The sequence below is a fragment of the Barbus barbus genome (genome assembly GCF_936440315.1).
Source record: "Barbus barbus genome assembly, chromosome: 27".
NCBI lineage: Eukaryota > Metazoa > Chordata > Actinopteri > Cypriniformes > Cyprinidae > Barbus > Barbus barbus.
The window spans coordinates 24,702,259-24,719,875 of NC_136755.1; the positions used below are offsets into that span (position 1 = coordinate 24,702,259).

At 38.2% G+C, this 17,617-nt stretch overlaps 1 protein-coding gene across 3 annotated transcripts in view; it reads left to right on the top strand.

The window, feature by feature from the left end:
* The window catches only part of LOC306846792 (nectin-2-like), a gene marked incomplete at its 3' end in the record, with an annotated part of 190,830 nt that overhangs the window by 84,482 nt on the left and 88,731 nt on the right, over positions 1-17,617 (top strand). The window contains exon 7 of one of the 3 annotated variants that reach the window (XM_079380405.1): positions 10,911-11,458. The exons of the other annotated variants lie outside the window; for them this stretch is intronic. Coding sequence (XP_079236531.1) covers positions 10,911-11,458 — 548 coding nt within the window. Of the gene's footprint in view, positions 1-10,910; positions 11,459-17,617 lie in introns of those variants that run through there. 3 annotated transcript variants of the gene reach the window in all.

Sequence of the window (17,617 nt, forward strand, 5' to 3'; positions counted from 1 at the left end):
GGGATGTTGTTCTAATGTGTTTTATTTTTCTCTTTTCACATCAGCATTATAGGGGAGAGTTTATCTCAGTCGTAAGGATGCCTGGTGCTTAAAGAAACATTCACGTACAATCACTTCTCGATACATTCACCAGTGACGCACATAACAGTGGATTGCCACTGCATTGTCAGTTATCTTGTTGCGTGACGTTTTGCACAGCTCTGCTTAAAAGGCCAGTCATTTTCATACTGGTGGAGGTTGGTTTCTGCTGGTTAGTACTGGTCTAGCAGGTCTTTTCATCAGGGTAGGAGAGCTGTTTTGGTGTGTGTGTGTGTGACTGAATTTTATATTATCAAATTTGAGTGAAATGTGCCTGTAGCAGGGAATTACTCATCAGTATGTGTAATCTTTGATACTTTTCTTTGTGTATTAAAGTAATTTAGTACTTGAGACAGCGATGATCAATCACGCAAACCCTACTGAAAAACATGCTGCTTAAACCAGCCTAAAGTAGGGACTGATTTAAGATGGTCTAGCTGCTCTCCCAATATTGCAAGCTGGTGTTTATCTGGTCGATCTAAATCACCTCACACCTTGACCATCTGAAAAGTATTTAAAAAAAACCCCTGCAAAATCATGAAAATTTACCAATTTAGCCAGCCTGGCTTGGGTAGCTAAACCTTGGCTGATTTAAATTAGTCTAGATTGTCTCCCAGAATGGTCAAGCTGGTGTTTCGCTGGCCGGTCTAGCTGATCTTCCTCTGAAAAGAGTCCGAAACCCCTCTAACACCATCAAAACTGACCAGTTTGCACACACTTGCAGACCTCTGCTGTTTTTTCCATTACCTGTCAACTTGGACATGACGGCAATCTTGAAACCCCTACTGAAAAAAAGCTTTGCAGCGTGGACAAGTTGTTTAAGTTTGGTCAGTTTTATGTTTTTAGAGGGGTTTTGGACAGCTGTTCAGGGTTGGAGGTCAGCTAGACCAAACGGCTAAACAGTAGCTTATGAGGCTGGGGGACTAGCTAATTCTCGCTTGGTTTAATTTGGTCTAGATGGTCGACCAGAATGGTCAAGCTGCTGTTTTGCTGGTTGGTCTAAGCAGATCTCCACCTTATCAACTGAAAAGTGTCCCAAACCCTTCTAAGACCATCAAAACTGACTAGCTGAAAACCAGTTTGCAGACCTCTGCCATTTCTTCAAGTACTTGAAAAGTTGGATGTGACATCTTGAAACCCTTACTAAAAAAACCTTAAGCAGCACAAGGCCTCATAGTTTGGACAAGTTGTTTAAGTTCGTCAGTTCTTATGGTTTTAGAGGGGTTTTGGTCACATTTCAGCTAGACCGCTAGATTATCAGGCTGGGGGACTCACTAAATCTTGGCTGGTTTAAACCGGGCTAGATGGTCGACCAGAATGGCCTAAACCCCTCTAAAACCACCAGAACTGACCAGTTTGTCCAAATTTAGGCCTGGTTTAAGCGTTTTTTTTGTTTTGTTTTTTTTGTAAACTTGAGTACTTGGACGTGACCGTAATCATGACAACCCTACTAAAACCAGTTTAAACCAGTCTAACATCTCCCAGTTTGGCCAAATTTGTTAAATTTTTATGGTTTTGAAGAATTTTTTTATTTTTTATTATTATTATTATTATTCAATTGGTCATGGACTAGCTAAACCCTAAATGGTTGAAACTGGTGTAGCTGATCTCCCATCCTCACTCAAAAGTGTCTAAAACCATCAGAACTGTCCAGTCAAACTGGCTTGTTTAGCCTGGAAGACTAACTTAAAAGAGCTAAAACCAGCAAACTTGATTTTGGATGGTTTAACCTGGGTTTTATTGACTGAGCACAATTCAGTATGAAAAACGTATTCACTGCCCACTTGCAATTTTTAGTTTACCCATCTGCTATTTTGTGCTGGTATTGTTCTGCACCGTGTGTATTTCAATTAAGTCAGGTGTAAACAGGGCCTAATACGAATGCAGACATGAATGCCACAGCATGACAAAGCTCGGCGGATTTCAGGCGAGACTTGTGCTAACGCAAGAGGAATTTAAAAACCCCCAACTCCCAAAACTGTACACGTGAATGAGGCTAGATTGCACTGGTTCCCAGTGCGTCCACCGGCCTAGCTGGAGAGAAATTGCATGTGTGTATGGGTTTGTTTAAAAAAATGAAATAAATAAAATAAAGTGAGAAAAGACTGTAGGAAGGAGGGCTGTTTTTAAGAGGGAACATCCCCCATACAGAATACTCTGGAAGTCGAAATCTCTGATTCTTTTCCCCGCTTTCCTCCTGCCTTGAAGGGGGGAGACCTCCGCTTGTGCCAGCTAACAGACTAATCATGCAGCTTGCCAAGAGGGAGTGTTTCCTCATTTCTTTCCCCTCCCTAGCCATTTTCAAACAGCTAATGCAGAAAACTGAAGGCTTTCATTGTAGACTCGATTGGGGGGGATTGAGAGGCCATTTAGCTGCTTAAATTCTTGGCTGAAACTTGGTGCCGTTTATTGGGGTTGGTAGCTGCCGCTCTTGAGGAAACAACTGAGTTTTTGCAGAAAACACGGGCACACATTTGCATGCACGCATGTAACTGCATGCACAACTTAAAACAGCACACAAGGCACGTCCCTGCTGAAAAGACCAGCGTGTTTTGAATGCAAGAGTTCATTGGTCAGTAAGGATTCATTTGTCAACAAAGACCATGCTGTCTGGCAAATAGGGCAACCATTGTTTTTTTTTTTTTTTTTTTTTTTTTTAAATCTCTTGTTCTCCTCCCTCCAATGTTTTACAATATGATCGTATTTTGAGAATTTCTTAGTCGCAGTACAAAGAAAACTTTAATTATAGCAGACCTAATAAAACAAAAGAAACGAACAGAAGACTTAAGTAGCCGAATATCCAGTGGCTAGTGCTTGTTTGTCAGTGTATGCTCTTTAGTTGTACATCACGCTATATAATCAATATTCATGAATCAAGATATTAAATTAATATCAGATCATTCCTTCAGCATGGCTATACTGGTTTATCATGTCGAGCAGCACCAAACTAGCACTGAAAGGATGTTCCGGCTGGTCTTTTCAAAAAGGACATTGAGCGAAAGCGTGAAATGAATTTCTGAATCCAAAGATTTGCTCATTCAGTGCTGATTGTAGACTGCGGCACTTCACTGCATCCATTCATGATTTTGCCCATTTGGATCATCAGATTTGGGTCTGTAACTACCAGATTTACAAATTAGTGCTGAACTGAACTGGATTTTGATGGTCTATTCTTAAAGGTGAAGAGTGTAATTATAAAAATTGCTCATAAGTGCCATTTTGTTTTAGGGAAATCGACCTACAAATTTCTTATCTAGTTCTTTATACAATATATCCAACTTTACATACAGCATACTCACGAAAAGCAATATACGTTACACTTAAAACATTGATGTAGAAACAATTTTCACTTAGAAATTGCTAGTAAATTTCACAATTATTTTACAAAGAAATGGTAAGTTACAAATTGAAATTTTAAAGTAGAAACACTGAAATAGTATTTTCTTGCAAAACACACTCCAGTAATCAATAATCTATACATATATAGCATCTGCTTGATTTCAATGTCACTAAATTCTATGATTGCCCAGCTCTGATCTGCTTATGTGACAAAGACATGACGGTATTAAGATATTATAAACACTAATATCATGGTTTTCTTTAAAGCTGCTTTGAAACAATGTGTACTTGTGAAAAGCGCTTTATGAATAAATTTGAATGTGACATTTGAATCTTCTAGTTGACTTTCTTCTGCATGTATATATCAAACAAATGACACATTTCATCTCCTCCAGCCTTGAATATGTACTGGCGTACTCAAATCTGATGTATTCCCTCTCTCAGACTTTTCTTATCATATCAAGCAGTTATAGGGCTCTTACCTATGGCGTCTTAAGCCTTGCGTTGACTGACACCTGGTTGAAACTTATCACCCATGGCTTAGCAAGAGAAATTGAGACAAAGACGGAGGCAACGAGAGGGCGAGGAGATATCGCCCTGCTAACATTAAGTGAAATGTCAGAAAAGTGGGCTGCCAAGATTACCTGGCTCTTAGCCCACCCCGTCCATCATTAGGACTCATTACAGATGCTCCGAAACCTGAGAGCGCACTGTGGAAACACCAGGGCTCGCCAGGTTGCCTTTTTCTTTGCTTTGATCAATTGCGGAATAGAAATCAGGTTTTCATGGGGTCTTGCTTTTGGCTGCCTTGTTGACCCGGCTGGATTCTAATGATTTACTGAGCTTTCCTTAAAAAAGCAATGAGCAAATGATTCATGTGGAATGTTTAAGTATTCATGAACACTATTAGCCATTTGGAACACTGAAAGATTTAATTATGTATTCTTTTAATGAAAATGTTTTGCCTTAAATTCTTATTTCTTCTCAAATAACGATAAATTGAATATCAAAGCTATTTTGCGCAGTTGTTGATGCATCGCTTGTGCAATCTACCCTAGAAGGGTGCAGCTCGGAGTGCTTTAAAGATGTATGAAGCGATGCATCTGTGTGTCTGAATCAATGGAGGCTTACTTAAAAGCAGCATTTTTACTGAGCCGCTCCTTCATTCTCTCACAGCAATTTTGTACAAGTCAGAGTTTAGAATCCGCCGGGCCGCATATATACCGATGCTTTAATGTTCAAAAACAGAATACATGCCATGCTTAGCCAGATGGAGCCGGCTGCGTTTTTTTTTTTTTTTTTTTTCCCATAAACATTTAGTTTTCAGGCTCTCATTACTCCCCTCGATTTTCTTTGGGAAAGTAGTCTTCGTTCTGAGTGGATTATGAGGAGCAGGCTGTCTGAAATGGGACGATGGCACATTTTTCACAAATTTCTCATGGATGTTGACACTGATGTGATGGCGGATGCAATGAACTGTTGAAAAATCATTACAGGATCCTTTTACAGCTTAGCTGTGGTTAGCCTGGCTTAGCCGAGTGATTTCTACCGCTTCCACAATCCTGTTATCTGTCATTATTCGTCATTACCTGAAACTTCCCTCTAAAATTGTGCTCTGCATAAAGGGCTAGACTATAAATGCCAATGGATCCCTGTGTTCCAGTCTTCTCGTCATGTTCAGTGTGTATATATATATCTTTATTTAAAGGGATGTTTTTCCCCCTCAAACAGAGGAGCCATCATTTTCAATTATAGAGCCAGATGGATTCAAAATGTTTAATGCAACAAGTAAAATATAGGAATTCTAGTTAAAGGGACAGTTGAAAAATGTTATTTATTCACCCTCAAGTTGTTTCAAACCTATATGAATTTCTTACTTCTGCTGAACACAAAAGACAACATAATACAACATTTTGAAGAATGTTGGTAACCAAACCGTTGCTGGTCCCCATCGACTTGCATAGAAAAAAATACTATGAAAGTCAATGGGGAACAAAAATGGTTTGTTTGGAAGAAAGAAATTCATACAGGTTTGAATGAATGGTGAAATATTGCTAACAAAATTTTCATTTATGAGCTATCCTTTTAATAATCAAGACCAACACAAGAATGAAATGGAATGATTTTCAGTAATACACCAATATAACAATAAACAAAGCAATATTTTAGCTAATTTATAGTTGCCTCTACATATTAAACTGTGACATGGAAAAAGTATGCCATGGATGAATATGCAACCATTTTTTTTATATAAATGTTATATACCAGTATAAAAACAAACATCAATATTTACCTACGTATATTATTACTAAAACATTTTAATAAATGAAAAAAATGTCATGCAGAGACTGTAAACATTTCTGAGTGACGATGCAGACAAAGCATTGGATCAGAGGTTTAATTTGATTCACAGCAAGACGTCATGAAAATAAATGGAAAAAATGCCTGTGCGCATATATGTATGTCTGTGTATACATTTATATATACTGTAGTATATAAAGTAGCTTATGGATGTACTATGTCTGTCTGTGTGTATGTATACGTGTATGTGCGATATGCCAATGTTAGATTTATCACCCAGCTCTTTTTGCACATGATGACATTTTTGGAGATCTCATGTTCACGACCCAAGACCTGGCGAGGTTGCGAGGTTTTTTCTTTTTATCCTGATGTTGTAATCCACTCAGCCATGCTTACACCAGGTCTTTGATGTACAGTGCACACAGTGACTTTAGCAGGACAAAAGAAATCAAGATAGGCACCCTGGGATTATTGCCTGCCACAGATCGAAATTGAGAAACGTGCATGTCAGAAATACCATCCTCCTCCAGAGAAGCTCTAACGCCCAGCTCTTTAAGCTGTCAACGTGTGTGCTTTCTAGCACGGAAACGAGTGTCTCTGGCAATAGTGTTATTAGGATCTGCTCAAATCCCAATTATACATCGAAATCTGTTGGATTTAGCACTAACAGGCGCTGCACAAGACCTAGTCATGTAAGCACTCAATTTTGCATCTCAAAACTTTGTGTGTTTTTCAAATAATTACCTTGATGGAAGTGCACTCTTTGATCAGTCAGCCCTTTGTACGCTTTCCTACATCACTTTTGGCAGCACCATTAGTGGTCACCACATCACTTGTCAGTTAGCCCGGGCTTTAGGAGGACAGCGGGAGAGGTTGGTGTAAGCTGAATGTATGCACCCTGAGCTCTCCAATAAATCAATACAGGACGTGTGAGACTGCGGAAGGGATGGGCCACTGCAGGCCACGGCTGAGATTTGAGCCTATCCTTTACAGTCAAAGGAAATGTGATCCATCTACATTCGCTCTATCATCATACCTCTACTTCTGCACTGCCAAAAAACTGTGTATATTAGCAGAAATAAATTAGAATATAATGATCGCACTCACGTGGTGCATGTGCGGATCACTTTGGGTACACTGTGGTAGTTGTGTGATTGATTGCTTCCATAGCGGTTGTAGTTCTACCTTGGGTGGTAGTTGTGTTATTTTATAAATTGGAACCATTTATAGATGAGTGAAAAGAGGGCGGCATTGTGAGGGCCTGATGTGGAGCTCTGCTAGCAATCAGACTGCAGAGTGGTCTCTATTTACAAACTATAGCTTGGGAAAAACATGAATAATGAGAAATTACAACCTTGAATGCTGTAATTATAGTTAGTGCCTCCTTGTTCTTTAGGAAAGGTGTCATTTTTTTTGAGTTGAAAATATCTGGAATTTATCACATCTACCAGGAAATTGATGACGCAATGTTTAGAGAACTTCTGCATATGCTAATACACTTGTGTTCTGTAAGTAAAAAGTACATTCATATATAATATATGTCTGTATTTATATGAAAGGCCAAATAGGAAAAACTTGTATAAAACCAGAATGTACAGTTGTAAAGATGCAAATCTTAATATATAAATGTAAATAAGGGTGTATATGTAGTTTATATATAGCACGTTTTTATATATATAAATATGTAATTTAAGTCGTGAGTATGAAGTTGTAATTGATAATATATAAATGTAAATTGAAGTCTGAATATATAGATACAGGACTGAATATATAAATGTTAGTCATGAATGCATGTATAAAGTAAATCTGACTATATAGCTATGTCTGAATATATGTTACTCTGAAAAATTTAGTCTCAAGTTTGAATATAAAAATGTGAATACATAGTTACAATTCTGACTATATAATTGTTAATAAAAATCTTTAGCATGAGTTATAATTCTGTATGTATATATGTGTATATATAATCAACATCTTCAAATCCATAGTTCTCCATTGTTGAGAATTAGATTTATTTGCAGCATGGGATTGTAGTTCTTTCCCTCATTAAAGCCATTAAGTATACAGTCTTGTACCTTTTGTCTTTTTATTCCATTTTCATATCATTTTTAGCTTCAAATCAAAATTGGAAATGTTATCATTCACCTTGTAGCTAGTTGATTTGGTTCATAAGCCTTTTTTTTCCTTCAAAAATCCCTATGGGAAAAATGAATGGAAAAAAAAAAAACTTAGCACTAAAAAAGTTGGTGGGCACTAATACACTCTATATAGGCTTCGTTTTAATAAACTCTCTCAGAAGTTATAATTTCTCACATTATTATCCTAAGCAACCGATTCCAGCTATGCATGTATGCAGGAAAAGTGAAACGTGGACTTCAATGTTGAACGGTTTTGTAGCATACCATTAGCAGAGTGCGGCAGAATAATAATGTGCTGTAGTTATGGCACTCGAGGAGCATAGCAGACATGTTAAAGGTCACTAGGTCTGAAGAGGTGCTTTGTCCACGAGCCCATCAACATTCTTAGACAATAATGACCTTTAACAGCTTCCACAACTCTCTAAGGTTCACTCTAAATGTAGGTTGTAAGAACTCAACGTTTTTCAATAACACTCATAATTATTTGTGATAGAAAATTCTGTGGCTTAATGTTTTTATTAGTCCTGGAGTGGATCGATACCGTGAGACTTCCCTGCTGGCCAAGTGCCATCGTTTGGATAATATCTTAAATTTACCCAAAAAAGGTTAATCCCTCACACTACAGCCACTTAAAGATGCAGTATTGTTAAAATTGAAAATGTCTTAAGTGTGCTGCTCCGTTTTTTTACTTGACAACAAGAGCGGTCAAAATGTAACACAGGCTATTTGTTCGGTCACGCTCAGAATCACGGTGAAGCGGCGCTGTATCTCTCCTCAACCCACCTTTGTCTTTTGTCTCGCGGTCTCAGAGCTAGATGTTGACCGTGGGGTTCACGGATACTGTCTTGACAGGCCGATGAATAATGGATCCTGAGCTGTGGCATCTAGCAGAGATAGCGCCAGGAGAGTGAAGTTGAGAGAGATTGGAGATGTTAGCCGGTTGTGTAGTCATGTGTATGTGTGTGTCTCAGTCCCACATGCGAGCCTTTTTTCAGTAGCAGCAGGGCTTGAAGAGACTTTAATGACAGTGGACTGAGGCACGGCGAAATGGAATAGGGTATCCTAAGAGCGAGCTCTTTTAGCACCTTTATATCTCCCGGGACTGGGATAAAACAAACCAGAAGAGGAGCAAATTAACAGGAAAAAAAAGTGTGTGGGAGAGAGATCTATCGTACGCTCGTTATATTGCAGGAATATTAAGTCGTATCCAAATTGTGTGGGAAGAAATTTAATGTACTTGTTTGCACATATATTTTCATCAGTAACCTACTCTTCTTTTTGTCTTGTATGCATGTATGTATGAAAGGTTTCTCAGTAGTTCTGGAGCCCGTAGCGTAAAAACGAGCATAGCAGAGACTTTATTTTCTTTTCTCTTTTTTTGGAAAAAGCCTCTTGACTTGTTTTTAGTAGCCTGAATACATAATGACTCAAATTGTCATGGTAACGGGGGAAATTGCAGAAGGTGAAATTGGTGATTGCTTGACTGAGAGCAAGGCAAAAGTTTAGAGGAATGTGCATGCTATTTGGCCTTTTGAATTAAACAACCTACAATGCTTCAGCTTATTTCAGTACCACTGTTTGCTAAGGTAAGGTCACTGTTACTCTAACCCTCATATTTATATTCAGACCAACAAGCGCTTGCAAATTTTATACAAGAATAAAAAAAAATAACATTGACTAACTTACATTTTAGAAAAAAAAATGTATAGTTCTTTAGTTGATCCTCATTGTTAGCAACACACAGTAGTGGAATTTCTGAATTTAGCGATTTTGAACAAATCGATTGAGTAAATAATTAAATGATTCACTCGTATAGAGATTCACTTGTTCTTTGAAAATCTTTGAAAATCTAATGCATTATTCTTTTTTTAAAAGAATCCTATACATTACAACTTTATTAGTATATAAATATTAAAAACACTTTTCTGTTATGATTCAAACAATAACTCCTAAGTTTGAGACTTTTTGAGTGATTCATTAAAAGAAACAACTCTATCTCTTTTGTACAGTTAGAGCTACTGTATGGGCATAAGATTTCTCAAATTGTGCATCATGAGAATGTGTGCTATTGTATTTCAAAGCAATTTAAGAGATCACTTAGAGATACCTTGGCACCTACAACACTTTTGCGTTGTAGAAAAGAGTTTTGCGCTGACAAGCACCACTCAGGTTTTTTTTTCAGAAAACTGTAAAAATCTAACTTATTTAAATCATTGAGCTGGGTGTATTTTTCATCCATTTAACTTCTTACAAAACCTCAAACTCGAGCACTTTTTCATAATTCTCTCACTTTGCATATTTATAAGGTTAGCTGCAGGACCAGAGTTTTATAATATATTGACCTGTGCAATAAAGTAATGTAACCAAATCAATGCAGTGGACTTACAAAGCACTATTACTGTCATTTCAGTTGCATAGACAGGCTCGATCAGAAAACTTTTGATTTAAATCAGACTGTAAATATAATTACTTTTCTTGACTTCACCACTACTATATACGTAAATTAAAATAGACATCACTTCCTGTGCATGCTGCCTCAGCAGTGCATTCCATGCAAGCTTCTATGCAGCATGAAATGGGGCTAATCCTTCCTGAAGCAGGTGTTCCTTTAGTGTTTGTGACTCGGACACGTTCCCGGGAATGTGGTGGGAATGCTCAAGCTGACCAATTAGCTGACGCTAGCTGGAGGGCGGCGTTCCCAATATAACTTGCGTTTCTTCCTCTTTGCATGACCATACTGTGACAATCTTTACATCCCTTCTCCATCTGTGTGTTTCTCTTTTTAACTCTCTACTTGTGTAGTGTAATTCACCTGGTCAGCTCCCGAGCGTAGAAGGAACGGACGTTTGTGTTGTTTTCTCGGACCGAGACCCGAGAGCGGATCCGGCAAATTTGGCTCACACCATAGGACTTGTAGCTGGGGACTGGGGGCAGCCAAAAACCATTACTCAGTCTAAACTGAACCAAATCGTACACCACCACTACCTATGGTGAAGAATAGCTACCACCACCAAGCAGAAACTTCCTCATTTGTGCCCCTCCCCTCCTCTGCAGAGTCGACTGAAGACCCGTCCAGTGCTGGCGTGGTGGCCGGAGCCATTCTGGGAAGCTTCTTGGCGCTCGTTTTGGTCAGTGCGTTGGTTGCTGTGTTAGTGATGCGAAGTCGCCGCCATCAGCATGGATATTCGGGCGACGGGGAGCAGGGCGCTTATGGCAACAAAACTCGCCTTTTTGGAGGCAAGAAAGCTAGCAAGAACGGCGCAGGAGCCAACAACAACGGGCCGATCTACACGTACCGCGAAAGCGACCCCAGCGCCCTGACGGAGAAATGCAACGAATTCCCGCGCATGACCGGAAACACGCCAACCGCCCATGATATCCTGCTGAGCGGCGAGATGAACGAGGCTGAGCGCAGGAAGTTTGATGCTCTCAACGACAGCCTAGAGGATGAAGAAGAGGACGAAAGTTACGACCGTTTCAGCGGACTGCCGCCTAGCTACCAAATCCACCGGCACGAAGACGAGTGCGCACCTTACTTGGACGACGACATGGAGTCCCAGCGAGACGGGTCCATCATCTCCCGGACTGCCATTTACGTCTAGAGGAAGCAGATAATACACCTGACTGATATTTACTTGACCTTTTAAAACAAAAAGATGGAAACTTGCCATCTGAGGAGCGGAAGCAGAATGGTTAATGTCACATCTGTAGATGAAAACACTCATTATTAAACTTAAAACACAAATTAATGCTACTACCCTCACGATGTGTACTTTTAACGCATAATACTGACACAAAAATAAGACTTATTTGGTTGTTGTGTAACTGTAACTTTCTCGTTAACGCCCATTCTAGCCAGAATCCATCTTTCGTGGTTGATTCACTCCCATGAGCACAATACTCAAGTAGGCTCTTTGAAGTGAAAAGAAAGCCTTGTGATTAAGCATACAGGATTGTCAATGCTACGTCGCACGAGAGGCTCAGCAAGCTGTGACCTAGAAGCTAAGGCCGCTCTCTCCAGGTTGCATACGGCAGGCTTCTTTTATCAAATCCCATCGTCTTTGAGAACAGCTGGAAGTTTTGTTGGTGAAAACAGGCAACGCAACGCTCGCTCCAGCATCTGGGTCATTCATCTGTGGCACCGATCAACTCCAGCTGTGAACGCTTTTAACTTTCCCCCACTATTTTTTAGCTCTTGTTTATTAATCGGGTGTCTTGTTACGCTAAAGGCATTTTCTGAATGGCTCGAGGGGTTCTAGGCAGAGGCGTAATAGTGTTTTTATTTAATTGTTTTTTTTTCCCTCTGTACTCTCCTGTCAACCTCTGTAGAACGGTTTGTTCCGGGCCTTGTTTAATTCAGAAGAGTGTTTTGCATTAGCCGCGTGCATTTTGGGCTGATGCATGTTTTTCCCAACCCCTGATTAATCCAGTTATATCAAAACCATAGACTGCAACATCTAAAAACTGCAGACAGGAGCATGACTAGCTTCAGCATGAATCCTTCGAGGATGAAATAGGCTTGGAGTCTATACTGCGTTGTCTCTTAACTTCACTAAAACAGATCAAGTAGATTGCCGCCAATCTACGATGTGCATTAAAGGCTGGGACTTGAGAGAAACGCAACTGACGTGCCTTTGAGTGTGGGATTATGTGGACGGCGGAGCGCTTGACGGACCTCAGCGGGGAGCGTTAAGCCAGGCGGCATATGCTGCCCTGTTCAATGGAGTCCACGTTGTTGAAACTCTGCCAGCTGTGAAAAAAGGTCAAGGGGCGACGCGCTCTCACCGTATGTTCGGCAGCAAGATTAGGCCACTCGCTTTTTCCCGAGTCCCCCTAGAGCTGGTCAGCGGTTTGTTTTGAAGCCTTGCGCATAAGCTGAGTTTTTTTTTTTTTTTTTTTTTTTTAGACTGCAAAAAAAGAAATTTCGGACAACTATGAGTGTAACAATGTGCGTCCAGATGTGGATTCATTAGTCTCTGGGTTGTCAGCGAGCACGTGCTTTGCATAATATCATGCCGCTTGTATGGATGCTTCAGCAGTGCTTTGAATTACTTGAGCCGTGACTCATTCATCCTTGGTTTCACAGCATCGAGCCTTCGGTGGAGGGAGGTTAGAGCGATAATGACAAAGGAGCGACACGCTCACCGATGCGACGCTACCCAGACAGAACTCGATATCCAGCAAAGCTGATATAGCATGAGTAATTTGGAGATTATACTATCTGGACCCAGTGTCTGTAAAGGCGGTAGTTACTCTAGCCTATAGTGTTCACCCACGCTGCAGACTTTCAAGGCTGTTCATTTTTATCCCCCCTCCCTAAAGCTCTTCAAGTTGCATCACTGCACTGAAAAATAAGGATGGCAAAGCTACTTTTCTGAGAGCTGCTTAGGCCTTGAAATATTCAAGCTGATAACGACGACAAAAATGAAGAAGTGGAGAGAGAAAATGGGGAACTTATTGCGCCAGTCAATATTGTGTTAGCAGTAGCAAAGGTATTAACTTCACCTGTTTAGTATGAATTTGGAGTCCATGTCAGGCACATTCATGCATTCAGAGAGGCCTGTGATGTATTGTGAGTGACTGTACTAAACATTTGACTTTAAAATTCTATTCGAGACTTGAGAAAACTGAGCAATGTTGCCAAATCAAGTTTTCACAACTTAAAGTATTAGTGTTTTAATATAATCTTTTGTTAAACTTCTCTGAATGTTGTTATAGAATATTAGTGTTAAGTGTTACATAGTGATGCCATGTCCTCATTTGCACAATCCCAAGGCTACATAGAGATTAATTACTGAAATAATTGGGCAAAACTCGCAAATAATATGTCTGGGTCACATTTTACTGCAGAATCAAAGGAAGTAATTAAAGAACTTTATTTTGCATAAAGAGCTTATGTTTTATTGTAAATTATGCTGATTTAAATTAAGAAGCCATTACAGTGTCTTTTTTTTAGCGTATACAATAAAGCCACAATGCAAAATAGGCCCCATTTACTTTGTAACGTAATTTAGCAGATTTTTAATTTGAGTGAAATATGACCTGGACTTCACATGGTAATGTTTGGAGATGAAAGATACCATCTATCCACATGTTCTCAATATTATGAAACAACCGTATGTTTTGATAAGTTGATGTAAGTGCCTTCTGGGATGTGTTTTAGGTTTGGAAGCTCGCCGCAATTCATGCGATTGTTGAAATCCTATATATTGTAAATGAATGTCATACTTAAAGACTGCAATCAATCAACGATATTAAGAAAAGAAGAAAAACAAGACCGCCTGAGCAACGGCAAATTGTTCCCACGTGATGCTACTTAATTGCTTCGCATTATGGTGCAAGTCATTGACAACTCGTCAGTTGTGGAGCTGATTATTCATTCACTCTGAATGTTGTATTGTGTTGTCAGGTTGTGACACTGTGTATGAAAAACCCTCGGACAGACCGCTTCTGCCTGATGTCTTCTGTGTAAAAACTGCAACAGGTTCATATCACATCACGTAACTGCTGTATTACAACAAATCTTTGTCAAAACTTGTTTGACAACAAACTATACTCTTTTCTTTTTGTTGAGTTTGTTATATACTATGGATGGAAACCAGTGCTATCCTGTGAGGTGTTGATAGTGTGTATCTTGACGTGACATGTCCTGTGTGTGAGATAGATAGATAGATACTGTATATGTATGTATTTATCATCGAGAAATCCAGTGAGACAAAAGTGTTATTTATCGGTACTGTAAATAACAGATGTAGTGGTTCATTATGGCCAACACCAAATATAAAGCAGATGTAGTATAATAGCCCAGAGTAGACGAGAATAACCTCAGCTGCCTTGAGTCGGTGATTTAGACACAGCCGGGACTCCTGCGCGTTAAGCAGATGTAGCTTCCCAGACGCACACTAGTTAGTAACTGGCTCACGGCCTGCGATGAAAGTAAAGTACGGATTGACGTTCGCACACAAACTTTTTGCACTGACAACTTTTTGCTCTCTTAACCCCTTAACAACATAACACACACTCTCTCACCCCTCAACATGACAAGACGTCAACACTAGATAAACACACACACACACACACTCGACTGTAGCGGGTGAATCTCGTGCTCATGTCCTGGTCATATGATGCCTTTGTTTTTGTAAGACCATTGTAGCTTATTTTTCATTTTGCCATGGAAATATAAGTACATTTTCTAAATGATATTTTCAGGCCCGAAAAGTGTGAAAAATAGTACTGAATTGGTCAAAATAATTTTTTCTTTGACTGTAATTTATATAAATTATATAAAATATAAATATATTACTTTAAAATGAACACGTCAAATGGAAATGCTTTAATAGTGTAAAGAGTTTACATTTTAGTTGAGTTAATTTTGTACAAATTATTTATTTTATATTGAATATTTTTACTATATATTTTATATTATTTTAATAATTACGGCAAAGAATGACACTGAAAATAAAGTAAAACTTCACTTCAAAATGAACTCAAGTAAAATGTAAATGCTTCAATTATGTTTGGATTTTAGTTATTTTGTGACTTGTTTTTTTTTATATTTTGAATACTATTTTTTTTTTTTTTTTGTAATACCTTAATTATGGCAAAGAAAATTGGCATTACTTTTTCTTGACTGTAATGATGTTAATTTTGTTACATTTTATTTATTCAAAATACTAAATAAAAATATATCACCTCCAAATTAATTCAAGTAAAATGTAAATGCTTTATTAGTTTTTAGATTTACATTTTAATTGAGTTAATTTTGTAATTTATTTTTATTTAAAATTTTGAATAAATATTTTTCCCAAAAATATTTGAATTTTTATGAATTTTTATTGCATTATTATTATTATTATTATTATTATTATTATTATTATTATTATTATTATTATTATTATTATTATATTTTCTCGCTTTGTTGGGCTGAAATAGAAACCAGGCCGTGATTTTCGTGAGATTCGCCCTCAGATCTCCCCGCACACACTGTGGCCATCCAGGATTTATTTTCTGCACTTAAAAGCTACGTAAGAAACTATTACGCTGACGTACACCAGTATTATCCCGTTTAGTGAAAGACATTATCAAGATTCATGCAACTTTCCTCCGTTCCTCGCTAGTCATGAGGTTTTATAACCCTGAAAGACTCCTTTAGATGAGGTGGGAACCGCTGGGGCTCTAATCCTCTCTGAAAACGGTGCCACAGCGGGCAGAACACTGCCAGGTTACAAACTAATGTTTCTGGCATGCAATTACGCAGCCTGTCCGCAACCACTACTCTTAATTTTTGACAACAGAAATGGGTTATGGCATCTGCAGTTTGCATCTGCCTCCGGTCTCAAAGCAACTCGGAGCCATTAGACGAAATTGCGACTCCACACGTGTGTTTTCATGGCCTGCTCCCTCTCATCAGCTACTTGTGAATACTATAAATAAGTTAGAGAACTAGCAAATGCATTACTAATTAATACGCAGCCCTGCATTACCTCCATGCCGTCCGGTTGTTTTGCTGCTTTTTTGTTTTCATTGTGTAAGATATTTAGTCTGTTTTAGAGGAAGAGGATGCTTTAGCATCCCAAAGATGTGATTAGCGCTGACAAAAACACTTAAACTTGTGTGGTGTGTTTATTTGGAGCGGAAAACAAAAGCGTGTACATTCCAAGTCCCATTATTGTCCTGTCACATTATTTTTGTATACTGGTTGTAATTAAAAACCTGGTGGATTTATAATTTCTTTGTCTGGCGTATTCGTTTGTTGACTTGATATTTTCTGCACCTTGTGTTTTGTGAATGTTTCTCTTTCTGCCTTCCAGGAGCTCTTGTGATGCAGCAGGACGATGATGCACGACTTGCATAGCTAGTCTCAGACAGAAATTGCATTCTGACCCCCGACTGACAAGCGAAACGCAATCCTGGAAGGATGTTGATGTGTTTTTTTTGTGTGGCAGGGGTAGCATGATGGGCGGCTAAACACGTAGTAAAAAGTGGGTCACATGTTGAGAGCAGGATCAGCGGTGAGATGTGCTCCATTAGAGGTCAGATTGAGAGTGAAACGCTCAGTTACACAATTAACTGAAGCATGCTGTCATAATCGCATAGAATCAGTTGGGTAGAAGTTTTAATATGCATTGCATTTGTTGTTGTTGTGCAATAGATTCAGGCAAAATTCCAAAAATAAACAGTTTTTCCCAATAATGATGAGTGAGAAATCAAAAGGGTGACTGCTTCAAAAAAAACAAACAAAAAAAACAATCGCATACAAATGTGTGTAAATGTATACAAGTGATATATTTTAGCTGAGAATTTGAATAAATATTTTTGCTTAGCTATAATAAAATAATACATTGCATTAATATTTTAAAAAGTTGTAATAATTTTATATATTATTAAAAAATATATATAGAGAGAGAGAGATACATGTTACATATAAAAATAAAAACAAATGTAAAATTGATGACTATTATATATTGTGAATAAATATTTTATAATGTAATAAACTTTAAAAAATAATAAAATATTTTAGATGGAAAAAGGTAATACACATTACTGTGTATGATTAGAATATTTTTTATAAAATTTTATATAGATATATAAATAAAAATTATACACGTACATACACAGGTGCTGGTCATAAAATTAGAATATCATGAAAAAGTTGATTTATTTCAGTAATACCATTAAAAAAGTGAAACTTGTATATTAGCTTCATTCATTACACACAGACTGATATATTTCAAATGTTTATTTCCTTTAATTTTGATGAT